We start from the raw sequence: 21,279 nt of genomic DNA on the forward strand, positions 1-21,279 counted from the left end.
ATTTCATAGACGGTTTTGAGCTTTCCAGACAGAATAAAAGGAACACTTAGGTAGATGGCTGTTTGGGGCCTGTCATAAGGATTTATCAATCTTTTTAATTGGTTGCTTGTCTGTTGTTGGATATTCCTCCACTTGCAAACCCTTTAAATTATCCTGTAACAGCAACACATGCTGTCTCACTGCTTTATTGTCCCTGAGTTTCTGAAAATTCTGTCCTCAAGAGGAAACTTTGGATTGAAATATACCTCTTTCCTCTTTTGGGGTATTTAGAAGGGTCTTCTTTTGGGGTACTTAGAAGGTTTGCAACTAAGAGTTGTCCCTGATGAGCTAAAGGCCTGTAAAGAATCACCTCCCTTTTGGGTATAGCCATGGAGAGCTGTAGACCCCTGAACACTCTGATATACTGTAAGTGCAGCACTGAAAAACCCTGTCTAGGATTAGACACAGACTCAGCACATGAAGAACACAGATAAACAGGGAGACACACCTGAATATCCTTACAATGTATACACCAATTGGAAGGGGTTAAATTATCTGTAGATCTCCCTTCCAACGGATCAGCTGATGTTCCAGAGACCTGAGCTGCACCAATGTGCTCCATAGTAGAATACAAAGAATGGGAAATATAGTAAGTACAGAATCTGATGTATTTAAGATAGATATAAGCACAGAAGTAGTATAAAGTAACACATGTTCTTGACCCCAAAGGTGAACAATAGATGGTAACAACACAATGTAAAATTGATCATCCCTGTTAAAGAATACAGTGAGGTATAATGGTATCTAAATGCTGTAACAAACTGTAGAAAACATTAATGGTTACATAAACAATTAAACACAGCAAACTAAGGGTTATATATCATTTGCCCAACTATTTAGGTAAGCTCACCACCTCCCCTGATCCTGAAAGCTTGTCCCAACATGACTAAGTTGGCTACTGTGCTTCAGAAGCAGGAGGGAGAAGTAAGGAAGGTACACTAAAACTGTGCCAAAAATTGTTTAACCCTTGCACACCAGAGATGAATGTCAGTGTCAAAATCCTGCATTTTAGTGCAGGTGAGTAAAGAGGGCTGTGTTAAATTCTCCTGTAACACTAAGCCTAACTAAATTTAAAGCAGCAGTAACCCATTTTTTAAAAAAAAAGTTTTAAAAGTGCCCAAAAATGCCTTTAGAACTGTTGTAGAAGTTGTGTAGTGTGAGTGTGAGTGTGTGTGTCTATATGTGTCTTCAGGCTATGCGAATCATGTGTACATGATAATTGTAATAGCAAGTGAGTTATAAAGGTGCATTGTACTTACCTGTCAGCACCTATGACTACCTCAGCTGACTGCTTCCAACAGATGTCCCATCTGAGGCAGTGCAAGCAGAGTGCCAATGCTCTCACAAGGTGGAGCAGACTGTAGACCTGGAAGGTCTGCAGCATCACACAAGGAACAGCACTCTGTAGACCAAGGGATCGGCAGATAAATCCGCATTTTACCTGGGGGGCTTGTGGCATCTCCCCTAATCACACAGACAGGGTCGCTAGTGATACAATTATATGCTATAACAAATTAGAACATGTTGTGTCCGCACTATAACTGTCCTTTTAGGTCACTCACTGCATGAAATAATTATACTTACATGTGACGCTGATAATATTTCAGGATCTTATTGTCCAAATATTCCTGATTGGGTACATACTGGTTCTGTTCCAAGTGCTTTCTAGCGGTTTCTTCATCAAAATCTCCCAGCTCTGCTGCAAGGAAAAACAGACATCTATATCTACATGTCATACAAAAGTTATGAATACATTGATGGGAAAGCTTAAAGGGATACTAAACCCAAATTTTTCAGATATATTCACATAGAGCATGCAATTTTAAGCAACTTTCTAATTTACTCCTATTATCAATTTTTCTTCGTTCTTCGTTTCTTCATTCTTTTGCTATCTTTATTTAAAAAGCAGGAATGTAAAGCTTAAGCCGGCCCATTTTTGGTTCAGAAGATGGGTTACGCTTGCTTATTGGTGGCTTAATGTAGTTCTTAGACAAAAATAATCAAGGGCTAACTGTAGCGTGTGAGCGATATGGGGTATTTTGCAGCTCTTTGTACACAAAGGAAATAGCACGCTTAAGTTGAAAGTAAATGTGTTTGCTTGAGCGTAATCGAATTTAACATGCGTTGTGTTAACGTGATTTTAGAGCTCTGGTTAACTGTTATGCGAGACAAAAAAAGTTGTAAAAACATTTAATATCACAGTTACACTTATAATCAAGTAGCTAAAAACATGTAAAATCATATTTAATAGAGTTTTTAACTGTGTATTTACTGTAAATATTTCACATTCGAATGTTCTTCACATAGGGGAATTTTTATATAGATATTCCTATATATATCTATACCTATATATAATAAAACAGATATATTTATTTAAGAACATATTCTACCCTGTGAAGAACATTGGAATGTGAAATGTTCTTATTTCTTGTTGTGTTTAGCACTCGCGGTCGGGTTAGCGTGCCAGTATGTTAGTTTTGCTGGGTATTATTTTTGCAGTTTTTGCACTCCATTATATTCTATGGATATTCTAAGTACAACTTTTTGCACACACTGGTTCTTTGCTCACACACTAACCTTTTACTTTCAACTTGTAATATGAGCACAACCCGACACTTGCAAAAAGCCTTTGTCTAGCGAAGGTAAGGCACAAGCGTGAGCGCTAAAAAGTGCTCCACTCGTAATCTAGCCCTAATTCGGTCCTTGGGATAAGGGATAGAGAAAAGTAAAATCAAATAAGATTATGGAAAACCATGTAATTTCATAACACATGGAATGGAATAATAAAAACTGTGTGTATCCTTATATACTTTCACAAATACATTTCTTTACTTACCTTGCAGAATATAGGATGCCATTAAAGCTGCACTGTTGTCATTGCAAGATAATCTTCCAGATGCCAAATCCTTTTTCATTTGCAAAGCAAATAGGTATCTATATTAAAATAAAAGTAAGAACATCATTTCTAAGGGATGGACTTCATATATAGGAGCAGGGCCTAGATCATAATATTTCTGTTATTTCAAAACCATTCAGTATTTATCTGGCTTGGAAAAAGTTAACTTAGTACATTGGCATAGATTCCTATACACTCATTAGATGGGCGAGGGGCTTAAAAAGGCGAAATCATGTTCAAAATTAATTGAGCATCACTTCACATACTTTGTCCAATGTTTTGTTAGTGGGTATTCCTGCAATTAACATTTATAGTTGCGGGAGGCGTCCAATAAATGGTATCTCCCATATCAAACCCATCAGAACCCATAGCAACTTGCAAATACAATAATTGCAAGCACAACATATTGGAAACGCACTTGCAAAACAAATTGTATAAATGTTTGTAACTGAAAATATTCATGTCTGTTTTCTATGGTAACTTCGTCTTGCTCGCTAAAACAAAAGGTGTGTGTTGGTGCTGGCAGTGAGCTTTCCAGGGGATTCTAGAGGCATAAATGGTATGTTTGTACCTACATCTCAAATATATTACTAGAGTGGTTTGGGCAGCACCTCCACACCTGCAGGCATGGAGAGGGAAGGCCAGTCCCTCATGTACAATGTCACGGATACCAGGCTGCAAGGGTTAAACCCCTACCCCCTATAACCTCACACCTGTTGTTATCTAGTCTAGGTGTGAAGTGTCTTTCTGTTATTGTGTGAGTCATCCATTGTCCTTTTGTAAGTCAGGATGTGATTAGAATCTTGTTTAACTAACCATTGTCTGATGTTTGTCTCATTGTATAATATTTGTTTCTATTGATTGTGTAGTAACTACCCCCATTTGTTGGAAATGTATAAAAGCTGTGTTTTCTATGCAATAAAGCAGTTCTATTTTCACCTGAATGCTAGTCTGTCTAGTTATTTGGGTGGGCTCCTGCTAGAATCACTTTCCTGGGCTACGTAGCAGCCTGTTCCAGGCAGAGAAAGGACCCTCTGGCAGAGCTATCCAGTCGGGGTAGCTGGAGTCTGCCACAGGATGGGACACTGAGTACTGGTGCTGTCGGGCATCAGGGGTGGCTACAGGCTGTGGTCACTTGCCAGCTACATAGCTGCAGTCGACAGGGACCCGTTTGGCGGAGCTACCCAGTCGGGGTAGCCGGGGTATCCATCACATTGGTTGGCAGTGGTGGCATCTGCTTCTTCCACACAATTTCTGCTGACAGAGAAGGGCCACAGTAGCTGGTAACTATGGAAGCCGAGTACCTAAAGAGAGTACAGGAGGCACTGACCCAGCTGGACGGTCCTGGTTCTGAACTGGACCAGATGAGTTGCAGGAGCATTGTCCGCCGGCAACTATGGAGGGAGAGGCTTCAACAAGAAAAGGATTGTGATGGAAAGGTCCTCCCCACAGATCATGAGAGGTACTGGGTCCAGTGGGACTTGCGAGTGCTTTTCCTGGGAGAGCAGCCCAGGGAGGAATGGCTATCGGAACTAGATCGACTGGCTACCGGGACCTCCGATGGTTCGCTATGCAAGCACGGCCATGGCTTGAGGATTGCTCCCCCTCAGAGGGCTTTGGCGGCCCTGGGTTACTATTGGAAAAGTTGACAGAAGATCCAGAATTTGGGAGTGGGGCGAAACTGAGAGTAACGAACATTGGCCTCTATCGAGAGCAGCTGTTGGATCTCTCGGGGGTACCCTGGCTGGTATCCGATATGGTATCGCTTATTGTCCAAGAATGGGAACTGGAAAAGGCATACAAGAGGCTGCTAGACCGAGTTCTGCAGCATGCCACAGAGTCTGCATGGAGCTGTGGTGCAGCACTCTGGGAATCATGAAGGTTGGCCTCAGATGAGTGGCAACAGAGCATAAGTGACGACGAGCTGCTAGATACAGATCAGCAGCCTGGGCCCGAGCTTATAGACCTGGACAAAGGAGCCACCCCAGCAGAAGCGCTGGCAACAGGGCAGAGAGCTGCTGGCCTCTGCCCAGCACCTGTAACAGCTCCAGGAAACCAGGGAGAGCAGGTAGGCGTCCTCCGTCCCCGTAAGCAGAACCCCTTCCTGGGAGAGGAGACAGTCGGTCTCTCTCCCCAGCTGCAGAGCCAGGAGCAGGGAGAGGAGACAGGCGGTCTCTCTCCCCAGCAGCAGAGCCATCCCCTGGGAGCGGAGGTAGCCATCCTCCCTTCCCATAAGCAGAACCCATTCCTGGGAGAGGAGACAGTTGGTCTCTCTCCCCAGTGGCAGAGCCATCCCCTGGGAGCAAAGGTAGTCGTCCTCCCTCCCCGTAAGCAGAACCCCTTCCTGGGAGAGGAGACAGTCGGTCTCTCTCCCCAGTGGCAGAGCCATCCCCTGGGAGCAGAGATAGTCGTCCTCCCTCCCCGTAAGCAGAACCCCTTCCTGGGAGAGGATACAGTCTGTCTCTCTCCCCAGCGACAGAGCCAGGAGCCGGGAGAGGAGACAGTCCAGTCTCTCTCCCCAACAGCAGAGCCATCCCCTGGGAGCATAGGTAGTTGTCCTCCCTCCCCGTAAGCAGAACCCCTTTCTGGGAGAGGAGACAGTCGGTCTCTCTCCCCAGCAGCAGAGCCATCCCCTGGGAGCGGAGGTAGTCTTCCTCCCTCCCCATAAGCAGAACCCCTTCCTGGGAGAAGAGACAGTCGGTCTCTCTCCCCAGCGACAGAGCCAGGAGCCGGGAGAGGAGACAGTCGGTCTCTCTCCCCAGCAGCAGAGCCATCCCCTGGGAGCGTAGGTAGTCATCCTCCCTCCCCGTAAGCAGAACCCCTTTCTATTGATTGTGTAGTAACTACCCCCATTTGTTGGAAATGTATAAAAGCTGTGTTTTCTGTGCAATAAAGCAGTTCTATTTTCACCTGAATGCTAGTCTGTCTAGTTATTTGGGTGGGCTCCTGCTTGAATCACTTTCCTGGGCTACATAGCAGCCTGTTCCAGGCAGAGAAAGGACCATCTGGCAGAGCTACTCAGTCGGGGTAGCTGTAGTCTGCCACAGGGTGGGACACTGATTACTGGTGCTGTCGGGCATCAGGGGTGGCTACAGGCTGTGGTCACTTGCCAGCTACATAGCTGCAGTTGGCAGGGAGGAAGCAGGACCCCTTTGGCGGAGATACCCAGTCGGGGTAGCTGGGGTATCCATCACATACAAGAAACAGAAAAGTCCAGGCACTTGAAATAAAATAAAATCCTTTATTTCTCTATAAAGGTCAAGGTGAAACAGAACTGAGACAATGTTTCAACCTTAAAAGCCCTCAATCATGTCATGAAACATGATTAAGGGCTTTTGAGCTTGAAACATAGGGGCTCTATTTAACAAGCTCCGTATGGAGCTTGATGGCCCCTGTTTCTGGTGAGTCTTCAGACTCGCCAGAAACAGCAGTTATAAAGCAGCGGTCACAAAGACACACACATCGCCACAATACAAACCAATCGAGTACGATCGGGTTGATTGACACCCCCCTGCTGGTGGCCTATTGGCCGCGAGTCTGCAGGGGGCGGTGTTGCACCAGCAGCTCTTGTGAGCTGCTGGTGCAATGCTGAATACGGCGAGTGTATTGCTCGCCGTATTCAGCGAGGTATCGGATCAGGTCCGCCAGACCTTGATAAATATGCCCCATTGTCCCAGTTCTGTTTCACCTTGCCCCTTTGGAGAAATAAAGGATTTTATTTTATTTCTAGTGGACACCGTTCCCCCTAAGGTTCATTCAGGGAAGCGCACTTGTATTCTGAGTCGATACGATAGAGGGGTGTCACTTTGCGATTCCCAGAGAAGGCTTGTATTATGATCTAAAGGCTATGATTAGCAGAGATCATGGAATAGCAAGCCTGGGGTAAACAGATATTGTCCCATACTGACTTGCATTTTCTGATAGAGTATGTAGTATAGTGAATAACTTGATATGGTGTGACTGACTAAACAAGTATTTGCCATTGGGAGATGTGTTACAATTGTGAAGTGTTTATACATAAGCTGATTAATTGGCTGTTCCTGAAGTTTGGAAGCATTTATTAAGGGAATATAAGATTTTATTGTATAATGACTGCAAACAGCTTGAAGAAACACTGTCTGTAAGTGCTCAGGAACTCTTTGTTTATGACATGGGGGTTGTGTTGGGGGATGCTGATCCTAGTGTATATAGGACTGTGCTAGGCAAAGGATATGGGATCTTTGAGATGCTGACTAATGCCAGTGTATATTGGTGCATGTGCAGGGGTATTCTGACCAATTACAGTATATATGGAGCCTCTGCTGGGAAATGCTGAAACAAGTGCAGCTTATGCTGGGACATTTTGCACAATACCATTGTATATGGGGTTTTACTGCATGATGCTGACATTCTGGTATATGGAGCTTGAGATTGAAGTTTATGAAAAATAGCTGTATATATACCTGTAAACCTCTGTTTTAACATATGTTTACATGTCTCTGGTGAGATTTGTTGGTTTATATTGAAAACTTGCACTTTGATCTGATGAAGATAGTGAGTGTGTCATCCCGCTGCCGATTGTCCATTGCTATGGCCGTTGCTATGGATGTGGCGGTGATGGGCGTGCGGCTATTACTTCATTGCTACACGCTGTCTCTTCCTGAATGCTGCCTAGATTGCACCAGTGTTTTCTCCTTGGCGCCAATCTGTGCCTATGTAAGTGCTTCCTTTTCCTTACTACACTGCCCAAGTATAGGTTGTCTTGTGCTCCTTGGTGCTACTTTAATTTTCTGTCTTTGCTGATACTCCAGATTGCCTTAACGTTATTGAACTTTGCTTGTCTCTGACCATTCTACTGGTTAACCCCTGAACTGATGGATTGTCTTATTGTTGCTGACCTCTGTCTGTCTCTGATAAATAAAAGCAGTATAGGAGCGCCAAATTGGCTAAGGTATATATAGCAGGATAGATGATGTGAACAGTACCAATTATTAAAATGGTATATGTAATAGAATAGCAGACAATAAACGATCTATAACTAATAAAAGTTAACCAATATTGGTGAGGGGATATGACTATTAGAACCTCTGTGAATTTATATACAAAAAGCCATAATGAGGATTCAAATATTAAAAAACTATCGGCTAGCTTACGAGTTGTGCGTTAGGGTTAAAAAGCAGCGTTGAGAGGTCCCAACGCTGCTTTTTAACGCCCGCTGGTATTACGAGTCTTGCAGGTACAGGCTCACCGCTCACTTTTTTGTCCAGACTCGGAAATACCGCAAATCCACTTACGTCAATTGCGTATCCTATATTTTCAATGGGACTTGCATAACGCCGGTATTATGAGTCTAACCAAAAGTGAGTGGTACAGCCTCACCTTTCAAGCCTGGTACCGCATTTTAAAGTCAGTAGTTAAGAGTTTTACACTACGACGCCGTAGCATAAAACTCTTAACTTAAGTGCTAAAAAGTACACTAACACCCATAAACTACCTATTAACCCCTAAGCTGAGGCCCCCTCACATCGCAAACACTAAAATAAAATTATTAACCCCCTAATCTGCCGAACCGGACATCGCCGCTACTATAATAAACATATTAACCCCTAAACCGCGGCACTCCCGCATCGCAAACACTAGTTAAATATTATTAACCCCTAATCTGCCTGCCCTAACATCGCCGACACCTACCTACATTTATTAACCCCTAATCTGCTGCCCCCAACGTCGCCGCCACTATTTTCAATGTATTAACCCCTAAACCTAACTCTAACCCTATACCAACCCCCCCCCAACTGAAATATAATTTTAATAAATCTAAATAAAATTACTATCATTAACTAAATAATTCCTATTTAAAACTATATACTTACCTGTAAAATAAACCCTAAGATAGCTACAATATAACTAATAGTTACATTGTATCTAGCTTAGGGTTTATTTTTATTTTACAGGCAACTTTGTATTTATTTTAACTAGGTATAATAGTTATTAAATAGTTATTAACTAGGGGTTAATAATATAATGCTGGTGTCTGCGATGTCGGTGGTGGCAGATTAGGGGTGTCAGGGTGCCAGGAATCAGAGACGAGAAGTGCAAAAATAATCACACCTTTATTAATAGCAAAAAATAAGAAAAAGTCCACAAGTCAAATAACAAGCCAGGAATCAAAACCAGAGCTGGTAGTCAGACGAGCCAAGTCAGGAGCCAAAGCGAATAGTCAGACGAGCCGGAATCAGGAACAAGGAAAACAGCAGAGTCAGGAACAAGCCAGGGATCAGGAACCAGGAAGGATGTCAGGCAGCCAGGTAATACACAGGAACTCTCACAAACAGGTCTGAGACAACGCAAAGGCAAAGCATACTGAACAGAGGCCCTTTAAATAATAAGTGATGACATCACAATTCTGAGACTGCATCCTGTCTCACATGGATGATGCACACCAGTCTGGCCATAAAAGGAAGTGCAGGAATAGAGCAGCATCCCCCACAATGCACCATAGTCAGGAAGAGAGGTGAGTAAAATGGCTGCCAGCAGCACATGGCAAACACAACAGGGAAAAAAACCCTGACAAGGGGTTAATAAGTGTAATATTAGGGGTGTTTAGATTCGGGGTTCATGTTAGGGTGTTAGGTATAGACATAAAATGTATTTCCCCATAGGAATCAATAGGGCTGCGTTAGGAGCTTTACGCTGCTTTTTTGCAGGTGTTAGTTTTTTTTCAGCCGGCTCTCCCCCATTGATTCCTATGGGGAAATCGTGCATGAACACGTTTAGCCAGCTCACCGCTACCGTAAGCAGCGCTGGTATTGAGGTGAGATGTGGAGCTAAATTTTGCTCTTCGCTCACTTTTTTGCGGTTAACGCCGGGTTTTTTAAAAACCCGTAATACCAGCGTTGTATGCAAGTGAGCGGTGAGCATAAACTGCTCATTAGCACCGCACCCCTGTTAACGCAAAACTCGTAATCTAGGTGTATTTATTTAAAACAATCTATAATAAAACAGGATTTGCTCACAATATCAGTGTAGATCCCTCAAAGGAGTATGTAATTATACAATGAGAGTTAGGAATTGTATACGATATACAATATAATTAAATACAATATACAATATAATTAAATAATACACATACACTTGAAATACAATACAAAAAATGAAGATACTAATGAAATACAATATATTAGGATATAAGTAATCCAGCTCTGTATTAGGAAATGATAACCGGTTAAAATATCGGTAAGGTACCTGAGTGAACGTGTACACGTTAAAAATGTGAGTAAACTGTGAGAAAAAATATATATATATATGTGTGAAATTGATGAAAAAAAATATAGGAAAATATATATGGAAAAATATATATGAAAAAATTAAAATTGAAAATTTAAAAACCATATGGTAATTAATATCCAACAGATGGTCGTGCTAAATATTCAAGTGTCCAACCAAATGAATATACCACTCCAAATGTCCACATAAGGTATCCAAAAAATGTTATACCAAAAAATGAATAAAAAATATTATAAAATAATGTAATTTTGGTATATGTATCCAGTGGTATTGTACCACTGGACACAGTGGTACAATAAAAAAAAAATATATTTTTACGTTGACATGCGCTTCTCAGCATTTTGAAGCCCGATTCCTCTCAGAGTACAGCGAATGTCAGAGGGACGTGGAGAGTATCACCTATTGAATGCAATGATTTTCCTAACGGGGGTCTTTTTCATAGGTTCTCTGTTATCGGTCGTAGAGATTCATCTCCTACCTCCCTTTTCAGATCGACGATATACTCTCATATACCATTACCTCTACGATAACTGTTTCAGTACTGGTTTGGCTATCTGCTATATGTGGATGGGTGTCTTTGGGTAAGTATGTTTTTATTTCTCAAGACACCTCAGCTATGGTTTGGCACTTTATGCATTTATATAAAGTTCTAAATATATGTATTGTACTTATATTTGCCATAAGTCAGGTTCATGTATTTCCTTTTGCAGATTGTCATTTTCATATTTGGGAAAGTTAATATTAAGAAATATTTTTCTTACCTGGGGTTTAGTCTTTTTTTTCAATTGACTACTTTGTTTCAAATTGTGGGCTGACTTAGTCTCGCGGGTGCGCCAAATGCTACACTTTATTGCGTCATTCTTGGCACGAGAATTGTTTGGCACGAAAAGCACGTCCATTGACGCAAGTTCGTCATTTCCGGCATCGTAATTGACGCAAAGGTTTCACACAGGGTTGCGTCATTAGTGACGCGAGTGTGTCATTTCCGGACATGGTTGGCGCCAAAAAAAATTTCAGTTACGTTGTGCGTCATACTTGCCACCAAACTTTTTTCATTATTTATTGCCCCATTGCTTTTGCCTCTTGCCTTTTTCTATGTCAGAGGGCTATGCTATTTGCATTCCTGAAACTGTCATATAAGGAAATTGATAATTTTGCTTTATATTTTGTTTTTTCTTTTACATTTTGCAAGATGTCTCAATCTGATCCTGCCTCAGAAGTATCTGTTGGAACTTTGCTGCCTGACATCGGTTCTACCAAAGCTAAGTGCATTTGTTGTAAAATTGTGGAGATTATATCTCCTAATGTCATTTGTATTAGTTGTCATGATAAACTTTTACATGCAGATAGTGGTCCATCAGTAATAGTACATTGCCGGTTGCAGATCCTTCAACTTCTAATGTACATGATATACCTATGAATTTTAAAGAATTTGTTACTGATTCTATTCAGAAGGCGTTGTCTGCTTTTCCACCTTCTAAAAAGCGTAAGAGGGTTTTTAAAACTTCTCATAAAGTTGATGAAATTTCAAATGACCAACAACATAATGAATAATCCTCCTCTGATGAGGATCTATCTGATTCAGAAGATCCTTCCTCAGAGATTGACACTGACAAATCTACTTATTTATTTAAAGTATATGCGTTCTTTGTTAAAAGAAGTGTTAATTACTTTGGATATTGAAGAAGCTAGTCCTCTTGATATTAAAACCAGTAAACATTTAAATTCTGTTTTTAAACCTCCTGTGGTTACTCCAGAGGTTTTTCCTATTCCTGATACTATTTCTGATATGATTTCTAAGGAATGGAATAAGCTGGGTACTCCTTTTAATCCTTCTGCAAGGTTTAAAAAATTGTATCCTTTACCAGCAATTTCAATGGAGTTTTAGAAAAAGATCCCCAAAGTTGATGGGGCTATTTCTACTCTTGCTAAACGAACCACTATTCCTATAGAAGTACTTAATTTTTATATTCAGGTCATCTTCTTAGGCCTGCAATTTCTTTGGCTGATGTTGCAGCTGCTTCAACTTTTTGGTTGGAGAATTTAGCACAACAAGAATTGGATTCTGACTTATAGACCATTGTTAGTTTACTACAACATGCTAATCATTTTATTTGTGATGCTATTTTTGATATTATCAAAATTGATGTTAGATCCATGTCTTTAGCTATTTTAGCTAGAAGAGCTTTGTGTCTTAAATCTTGGAATGCGGAAATGACATCTAAGTCTACAGGGAGTGCAGAATCATTAGGCAAGTTGTATTTTTGAGGATTAATTGTATTATTGAACAACATCCATGTTCTCAATGAACCCAAAAAACGCATTAATATCAAAGCTGAATAGTTTTGGAAGTAGTTTTTAGTTTGTTTTTAGTTATAGCTATTTTAGGGGGATATCTGTGTGTGCAGGTGACTATTACTGTGCATAATTATTAGGCAACTTAACAAAAAACAAATATATACCCATTTCAATTATTTATTTTTACCAGTGAAACCAATATAACATCTCAACATTCACAAATATACATTTCTGACATTCAAAAACAAAACAAAAACAAATCAGTGACCAATATAGCCACCTTTCTTTCCATGGACACTCAAAAGCCTGCCATCCATGGATTCTGTCAGTGTTTTGATCTGTTCACCATCAACATTGCGTGCAGCAGCAACCACAGCCTCCCAGACACTGTTCAGAGAGGTGTACTGTTTTCCCTCCTTGTAAATCTCACATTTGATGATGGACCACAGGTTCTCAATGGGGTTCAGATCAGGTGAACAAGGAGGCCATGTCATTAGATTTTCTTCTTTTATACCCTTTCTTGCCAGCCACGCTGTGGAGTACTTGGACGCGTGTGATGGAGCATTGTCCTGCATGAAAATCATGTTTTTCTTGAAGGATGCAGACTTCTTCCTGTACCACTGCTTGAAGAAGGTGTCTTCCAGAAACTGGCAGTAGGACTGGGAGTTGAGCTTGACTCCATCCTCAACCCGAAAAGGCCCCACAAGCTCATCTTTGATGATACCAGCCCAAACCAGTACTCCACCTCCACCTTGCTGGCGTCTGAGTCGGACTGGAGCTCTCTGCCCTTTACCAATCCAGCCACGGGCCCATCCATCTGGCCCATCAAGACTCACTCTCATTTCATCAGTCCATAAAACCTTAGAAAAATCAGTCTTGAGATATTTCTTGGCCCAGTCTTGACGTTTCAGCTTGTGTGTCTTGTTCAGTGGTGGTCATCTTTCAGCCTTTCTTACCTTGGCCATGTCTCTGAGTATTGCACACCTTGTGCTTTTGGGCACTCCAGTGATGTTGCAGCTCTGAAATATGGCCAAACTGGTGGCAAGTGGCATCTTGGCAGCTGCACGCTTGACTTTTCTCAGTTCATGGGCAGTTATTTTGCGCCTTGGTTTTTCCACACGCTTCTTGTGACCCTGTTGACTATTTTGAATGAAACGCTTGATTGTTCGATGATCACGCTTCAGAAGCTTTGCAATTTTAAGAGTGCTGCATCCCTCTGCAAGATATCTCACTATTTTTGACTTTTCTGAGCCTGTCAAGTCCTTCTTTTGACCCATTTTGCCAAAGGAAAGGAAGTTGCCTAATAATTATGCACACCTGATATAGGGTGTTGATGTCATTAGACCACACCCCTTCTCATTACAGAGATGCACATCACCTAATATGCTTAATTGGTAGTAGGCTTTCGAGCCTATACAGCTTGGAGTAAGACAACATGCATAAAGAGGATGATGTGGTCAAAATACCCATTTGCCTAATAATTCTGCACTCCCTGTAGATTATTATCTCTTTCTTTCCAAGGTAATAATTTATTTGGTTCTCAGTTGGATTCTATTATTTCAACTGTTACTGGGGGGGAAGGGAGTTTTTTTGCCTCAGGATAAAAAAACCTAAGGGTAAATCTAAGGCTTCTAATCGTTTTCGTTCCTTTCGTCAAAATTAGGAACAAAAACCTAATCCTTCCCCCAAGGAATCTGTTTCCAATTGGAAGCCTTCTTCAAATTAGAATAAATCCAAGCCTTTTAAGAAACCAAAGTCAGCCCCTAAGTCCGCATGAAGGTGCGGCCCTCATTCCAGCTCAGCTGGTAGGGGGCAGATTAAGGTTTTTCAAGGATGTTTGGGCAAATTCTGTCTAAAATCAATGTATTCAGAGCATTGTCTCTCAGGGGTACTGAATAGGATTCAGAGTAAGACCTCCTGTGAGAAGATTTTTTCTCTCACGAATCCCAGTGAATCCAGTAAAAGCCCAGGCTTTCCTGAAGTGTGTTTCAGACCTGGAGGTTTCAGGGGTAATCATGCCGGTATCTTTTCAGGAACAAGGTCTGGGGTTTTATTCAAATCTATTCATTGTCCCAAAGAAGAAAATTCATTCAGACCAGTTCTGGATCTGAAAATTTTGAATCGTTATGTAAGAGTACCAACTTTCAAGATGGTGACTATAAGGACTATTCTGCCTTTTGTTCAGCAAGGACATTATATGTCTACAATAGACTTGCAGGATGCTTACTTTCATATTCCGATTCATCCAGAACATTATCAGTTCCTGAGATTCTCTTTTCTAGACAAGCATTACCAATTTGTTGCTCTTCCATTTGGCCTAGCAACAGCTCCAAGAATCTTTTCAAAGGTTCTGGGTGCCCTACTCTCTGTAATCAGAGAACAGGGTATTGCAGTGTTTCCTTATTTGGATGATATCTTGGTACTAGCTCAGTCTTTACGTTCTGCAGAATCACACACGAATCAACTAGTTTTGTTTCTTCTAAATCATGGTTAGAGGATCAATTTACCAAAAAGATTTTTGATTCCTCAGACAAGGGTCACCTTTTTAGGTTTCCAGATAGATTCAGTGTCCATGACTGTCTCTAACAGACAAGAGACGTTTGAAATTGGTTGCAGCATGTCGGCACCTTCAGTCTCGGTCATTCCCTTCAGTGGCTATGTGCATGGAAGTTTTAGGCCTCATGACTGCAGCATCGGACGCGATTCCTTTTGCTCGTTTTCACATGAGACCTCTCCAGCTTTGCATGCTGAATCAATGGTGCCAGGATTATACAAAGATATCACAATTAATATCCTTAAATCCCAATGTTCGACACTCTTTGACGTGGTGGTTAAATCACCAGCGTTTAGTTCAAGGGGCCTCTTTTGTTCGGCCAACCTGGACTGTGATCACAAAAGATGCAAGTCTTTATTTTAGAACTCTGTGCAATTCTCAGATCTCTTCAGTTTTGGCCTCTGTTGAAGAGAGAACCGTTCATTTGTTTTCAGACAGACAATATCACAACGGTGGCATATGTCAATCATCAGCGTGGGACTCACAGTCCCCAAGCTATGAAAGAAGTATCTTGGATACTTGTTTGGGCGGAATCCAGCTCCTGTCTAAATTCTGCGGTTCATATCCCAGGTGTAGACAATCGGGATGCGGATTATCTCAGCCATCAGACTTTACATCCAGGGTAGTGGTCTCTCCATCCGGATGTGTTTTCTCAGATTGTTCAGATGTGGGGTCTTCCAGAAATAGATCTGATGGCTTCTTATCTAAACAAGTATCTTCCCAGATACCTGTCCAGGTCCAGGGATTCTCAGGCGGAAGCAGTAGATGCACTGACACTTCCTTGGTGTTATCAACCTGCTTATATCTTCCCGCCTCTAGTTCTTCTTCCAAGATTGATCTCCAAGATCATCATGGAACAATCATTTGTGTTGCTGGTGGCTCCAGCATGGCCCCACAGGTTTTGGTATGCGGATCTTGTTCGAATGTCCAGTTCCCAACCTTGGCTACTTCCGTTAAGGCCGGACCTATTGTCTCAAGGTCCGTTTTTCCATCAGGATCTCAAATCATTAAATTTGAAGGTATGGAAATTGAATGCTTAGTACTAAGTCATAGAGGTTTCTCTGACTCAGTAATTAATACTATGTTACAAGCTCGTAAATCTGTCTCTAGGAAGATTTATTATCGAGTTTGGAAGACTTACATTTCATGGTGTTCTTCTCATAAATTCTCTTGGCATTCTTTTAGAATTACTAGAATTTTACAGTTTCTCCAGGATGGATTGGATAGGGGTTTGTCTGCTAGTTCCTTGAAGGGACAAATCTCTGCTCTTTCTGTTTTATTTCACAGAAAGATTGCTAATCTTCCTGATATTCACTGTTTTGTACAGACTTTAGTTCGTATTAAGCCTGTCATTAAATCAATTTCTCTGGTTCGCTTTCTTTGGTTTTGAAGGCGTTACAGGCTCCTCCTTTTGAGCCTATGCATTCTTTGGATATTAAACTACTTTCTTGGAAAGTGTTGTTTCTTTTGGCTATCTCTTCTGCTAGAAGAGTTTCTGCGCTATCTGCTCTTTCTTGTGAATCTCCTTTTCTGATTTTTCATCAGGATAAGGCGGTTTTGCAGACTTCATTTGAATTTTTACCTAAGGTTGTGAATTCTAACAACATTAGTAGTAATAGTAGTAATTGTTGTCCCTTCCTTGTGTCCTAATCCTAAGAAGAATGGAAAGATCCTTACATTCTTTGGATGTGGTGAGAGCTTTGAAATATTATGTTGAAGCTACTAAAGATTTAAGGAAGACTTCTAGTCTATTTGTTATATTTTCTGGTCCTAGGAAAGGTCAGAAGGTCTCTGCTATTTCCTTGGCCTCTTCGTTAAAGCTTTTAATTCATCAAGCTTATTTAGAGTCGGGTCAAGCCCCGCTTTAGAGAATTACAGCTCATTCTACTAGATCAGTCTCCACTTTGTGAGCTTTTAAGAATGAAGCTTCAGTTGATCAAATTTGCAAAGCAGCATTTACTAAATTCTACCGTTTTGATGTATTTGCTTCTTCTGAAGCAGTTTTTGGTAGAAAAGTTCTTCAGGCAGCTGTTTCAGTTTGATTCTTCTGCTGATGTTTTAAGTTTTTCTTTTCTTTATGAGAATAACTTATATTTTTTCAGCATTTGGCTGTTGTTTATTTTTATCCCTCCCTCTCTAGTGACTCTTGCGTGGAGTTCCACTTCTTGGGTATTGATATCCCATACGTCACTAGCTCATGGACTCTTGCCAATTACATGAAAGAAAACATAATTTATGTAAGAACTTACCTGATAAATTCATTTCTTTCATATTGGCAAGAGTCCATGAGGCCCACCCTTTTTATGGTGGTTATGCTTTTTTTGTATAAAGCACAATTATTTCCAAATTTCTTCGTTGATGCTTTTTTACTCCTTTGTTTATCACCCCACTACTTGGCTATTCGTTAAACTGAATTGTGGGTGTGGTGAGGGGTGTATTTATAGGCATTTTGAGGTTTGGGAAACTTTGCCCCTCCTGGTAGGATTGTATATCCCATACGTCACTAGCTCATGGACTCTTGCCAATATGAAAGAAATGAATTTATCAGGTAAGTTCTTACATAAATTATGTTTTTCTGAGATTCTCTTTTCTAAACCAGCATTGCCAATTTGTCACTTTTCCATTGACCTTGCAACAGCACCAAGAATATTCTTAATAGTTTTAGGTGCCCTTCTATCTGTAATCAGAGAGCAGGGTATTGCAGTGTTTCCTTATTTGGATGATATTTTGGTACTAGCTCAATCTTTTTATCTAGCAGAATCTCACACAAGTGTGGTTTTTTTCAAAGACATGGAGGATCAATTTACAAAAGAGATTCTTGATTCCTTCAGTCTCTATCTTTCCCTTCAGTGGCTATGTGCATGGAAGTTTTAGATCTAATGACTGCAGCATCGGACGCGATCCATTTTGCTTGTTTTCATATGAGGCCTCTATAGCTTTGCATGTTGCACCAATGGTGCAGGGATTATACTCAGATATCACAACTGATATACTTAAATCCCAACACTCATCTCTCTCTGACTTGGTGGTTAGACCATCACCTTATTGTTCAAGGGGCCTCCTTTGTTCGTCCTTCCTGGACTGTAATCTCAACAGATGCAAGTCTTACAGGTTGGGGAGCTGTCTTGGGGTCTCTGACAGCACAAGGGGTTTAGTATCCTCAAGAGACGAGGTTACCAATCAATATTTTAAAATTTTAGAGAACTTTACATTTGTTTTCAGAAAGACATTATCACAACAGTGGCATATGTCAATCATCAAGGAGGGACTTGCAGTCCTTCAGCTATGAAAGAAGTATCTCGGATACTTTCTTGGGCAGAATCCAACTCCTGTCAATTTTTCTGGCTCAAGGAAAGGTCAGAAAGCCTCTCCTATTTCTCTGGCATCTTGGTTAAAAAATTTGATTCACAAAGCTTATTTGGAGGCAGGGCCGTGTCCGCCTCAGAGAATTACAGCTCATTGTACTAGACCAGTTGCCACTTCTTAGGTTTTTAAGAATGAAGCTTCAGTTGATCAAATTTTCAAAGCAGCAACTTGGTCTTCTTTGCATACTTTTATAAAAATTTTACCATTTTGATGTGTTTGCTTCTTTGGAGGCAGCCTTTGGTAGAAAGGTTATTCAGGCAGTTGCCTCAGTTCGATTCTAGACTAGTGCCTTTGATTTGAGTTTTTTTAAAATTTAAAAAAAAAAAAACTATTTTTTTGGATTTAATTTCTCAGTGGATTTAGCTGTTGTTATTTATCCCTCCCTTTCTAGTGACTCGTGGATTTCCACATCTTGGGTATTATATCCCATACGTCACTAGCTCATGGACTCTTGCCACTTACATGAAAGAAAACATAATTTATGTAAGAACTTACCTGATAAATTAATTTATTCATAGTGGTAAGAGTCTATGAGACCCACCCTATTTTTTGTGGTTATGATTTTTTGTATAAATCACTTTATTTTCTTCCAGTTCCTCTTTTTGTATGCTTTTTACTCCTTCTTTTACACCTCACTTCTTGGCTACACGTTAAACTAAGGTATGAGTGAGGTGGGAGGTGTATTTCTTTCATGTAATTGTCAAGAGTCCATGAGCTAGTGATGTATGGGATATACAATCCTACCAGGAGGGGCAAAGTTTCCCAAAACCCAAAATGCCTATAAATACACCCCTCACCACACCCACAATTCAGTTTTACAAACTTTGCCTCCTATGGAGGTGGTAAATTCATTCAGACCAGTTCTGGATTTTAAAATTTTTAATCGTTATGTAAGAGTGCCAACTTTCAAAATGGTGACTATAAGGACTATTCTGCCTTTTGTTCAGCAAGGACATTATATGTCCACAATAGACTTACAGGATGCATATCTTCATATTCCGATTCATCCAGATCATTATCAGTTTCTGAGATTCTCTTTTCTAGACAAGCTTTACCAATTTGTCACTCTTCCTTTTGGCCTAGCGACAGCTCCAAGAATCTTTTCAAAGGTTCTTGGTGCCCTACTCTCTGCAATCAGAGAGCGGGGTATTGCGGTGTTTCCTTATTTGGACGATTGGTACTAGCTCAGTCTTTACATTCTGCCGAATCTCACACGAATCAACTAGTGTTGTTTCTTCAAAGACATGGTTGGAGGATCAATTTACCAAAATGTTATTTGATTCCTCAGACATGGATCACCTTTTTAGGTTTCCAGATAGATTCAGTGTCCATGACTCTGTCTCTAACAGACAAGAGACGTTTAAAATTGATTTCAGCCTGTCGGAAACTTCAGTCACAGTCATTCCCTTCAGTAGCTATGTGCATGGAAGTTTTAGGTCTCATGACTGCAGCATCTGACGCGATCCCCTTTGCTCGTTTTCATATGAGACCTCTCCAGCTTTGTATGCTGAACCAATGGTGCAGGGATTATACAAGGATATCACAATTAATATCCTTAAATCCCAATGTTCGACTATCTCTGACTTGGTGGTTAGATCACCACCGTATAGTTCTAGGGACCTCTTTTGTTCGTCCAACTTGGACTGTGATCACAACAGATGTCTTTCAGTTTGGGGAGCTCTTTGGGGATCTCTGACAGCACAAGGGGTTTGGAAATCTCAAGAGGCAAGATTACCAATCAATATTTTGGAACTCCGTGCGATTTTCAGGGCTCTTCAGATTTAGCCTCTGTTAAAGAGAGAACCGTTCATTTGTTTTCAGACAGACAATATCACAACTGTGGCATATGTCAATCATCAAGGTGGGAATCACAGTCCTCAAGCTATGAAAGAAGTATGCCGGATACTTGCTTGGGCGGAATCCAGCTCCTGCCTAATTTCTGCGGTTCATATCCCAGGTATAGACAATTGGGAAGCGGATTATCTCAGCTGTCAGACTTTATATCCGGGGGAGTAGTCCCTCCATCCAGATGTGTTTTCTCAGGATGTTTAGATGTGGGGTCTTCAAGAAATAGATCTGATGGCTTCTCATCTAAACAAGAAATTTCACAGGTACCTGTCCAGGTCCAGGGATCCTCAGGCGGAAGCAGTGGATGCGTTGACACTTCCTTGGTGTTATCAACCTGCTTATATTTTCCCGCCTTTAGTTCTTCTGCCAAGAATGATCTCCAAGATCATCATGGAGCAATCATTTGTGCTGCTGGTGGCTCCAGCATGGCCTCTCATGTTTTGGTATGCAGATCTTGTTCGGATGTCCAGTTGTCAACCTTGGCCACTTCCATTAAGGCCGGACCTATTGTCTCAAGGTCCGTTTTTCCATTAGGATCTCAAATCATTAAATTTGAAGGTATGGAAATTGAACGCTTAGTGCTTGGTCATAGAGGTTTCTCTGATTCTGTGATTAATACTATGTTGCAGGCTCATAAATCTCTTTCTAGAAATATTTATTATCGAGTTTGGAAGACTTACATTGCATGGTGTTCCTCTCATAAAATTCTCTTGGCATTCTTTTAGAATTCCTAGAATTTTACAGTTTCTTCAGGATGGTTTGGATAACAGTTTATCTGTAAGTTCCTTAAAGGGACAAATCTCTGCTCTTTCTGTTTTATTTCACAGAAAGATTGCTAAACATCCTGATATTCACTGTTTTGTTCAGGCTTTGGTTCGTATCAAGCCTGTCATTAAATCAATCTCTCCTCCTTGGAGTCTTAATTTGGTTTTTAAGGCTTTACAGGCTCCTCCATTTGAGCCTATGCATTCTTTGGACATTAAACTACTTTCTTTGAAAGTGTTGTTTCTTT

General features: G+C 40.9%; 1 protein-coding gene across 1 annotated transcript in view; it reads right to left on the bottom strand.

Moving 5' to 3' along the window:
- Positions 1 to 21,279, bottom strand: part of FRMD7 (FERM domain containing 7) — a 299,794-nt gene that overhangs the window by 174,741 nt on the left and 103,774 nt on the right. The window contains exons 6-7 of the mRNA XM_053714655.1: positions 2,876 to 2,973; positions 1,624 to 1,738 (exon numbers count right to left, since the gene is read on the bottom strand). Of these exons, the coding sequence (XP_053570630.1) occupies positions 1,624 to 1,738; positions 2,876 to 2,973 (213 nt within the window). The remainder of the gene's footprint in view (positions 1 to 1,623; positions 1,739 to 2,875; positions 2,974 to 21,279) is intronic.

This window comes from Bombina bombina, chromosome 1, assembly GCF_027579735.1.
Source record: "Bombina bombina isolate aBomBom1 chromosome 1, aBomBom1.pri, whole genome shotgun sequence".
NCBI lineage: Eukaryota > Metazoa > Chordata > Amphibia > Anura > Bombinatoridae > Bombina > Bombina bombina.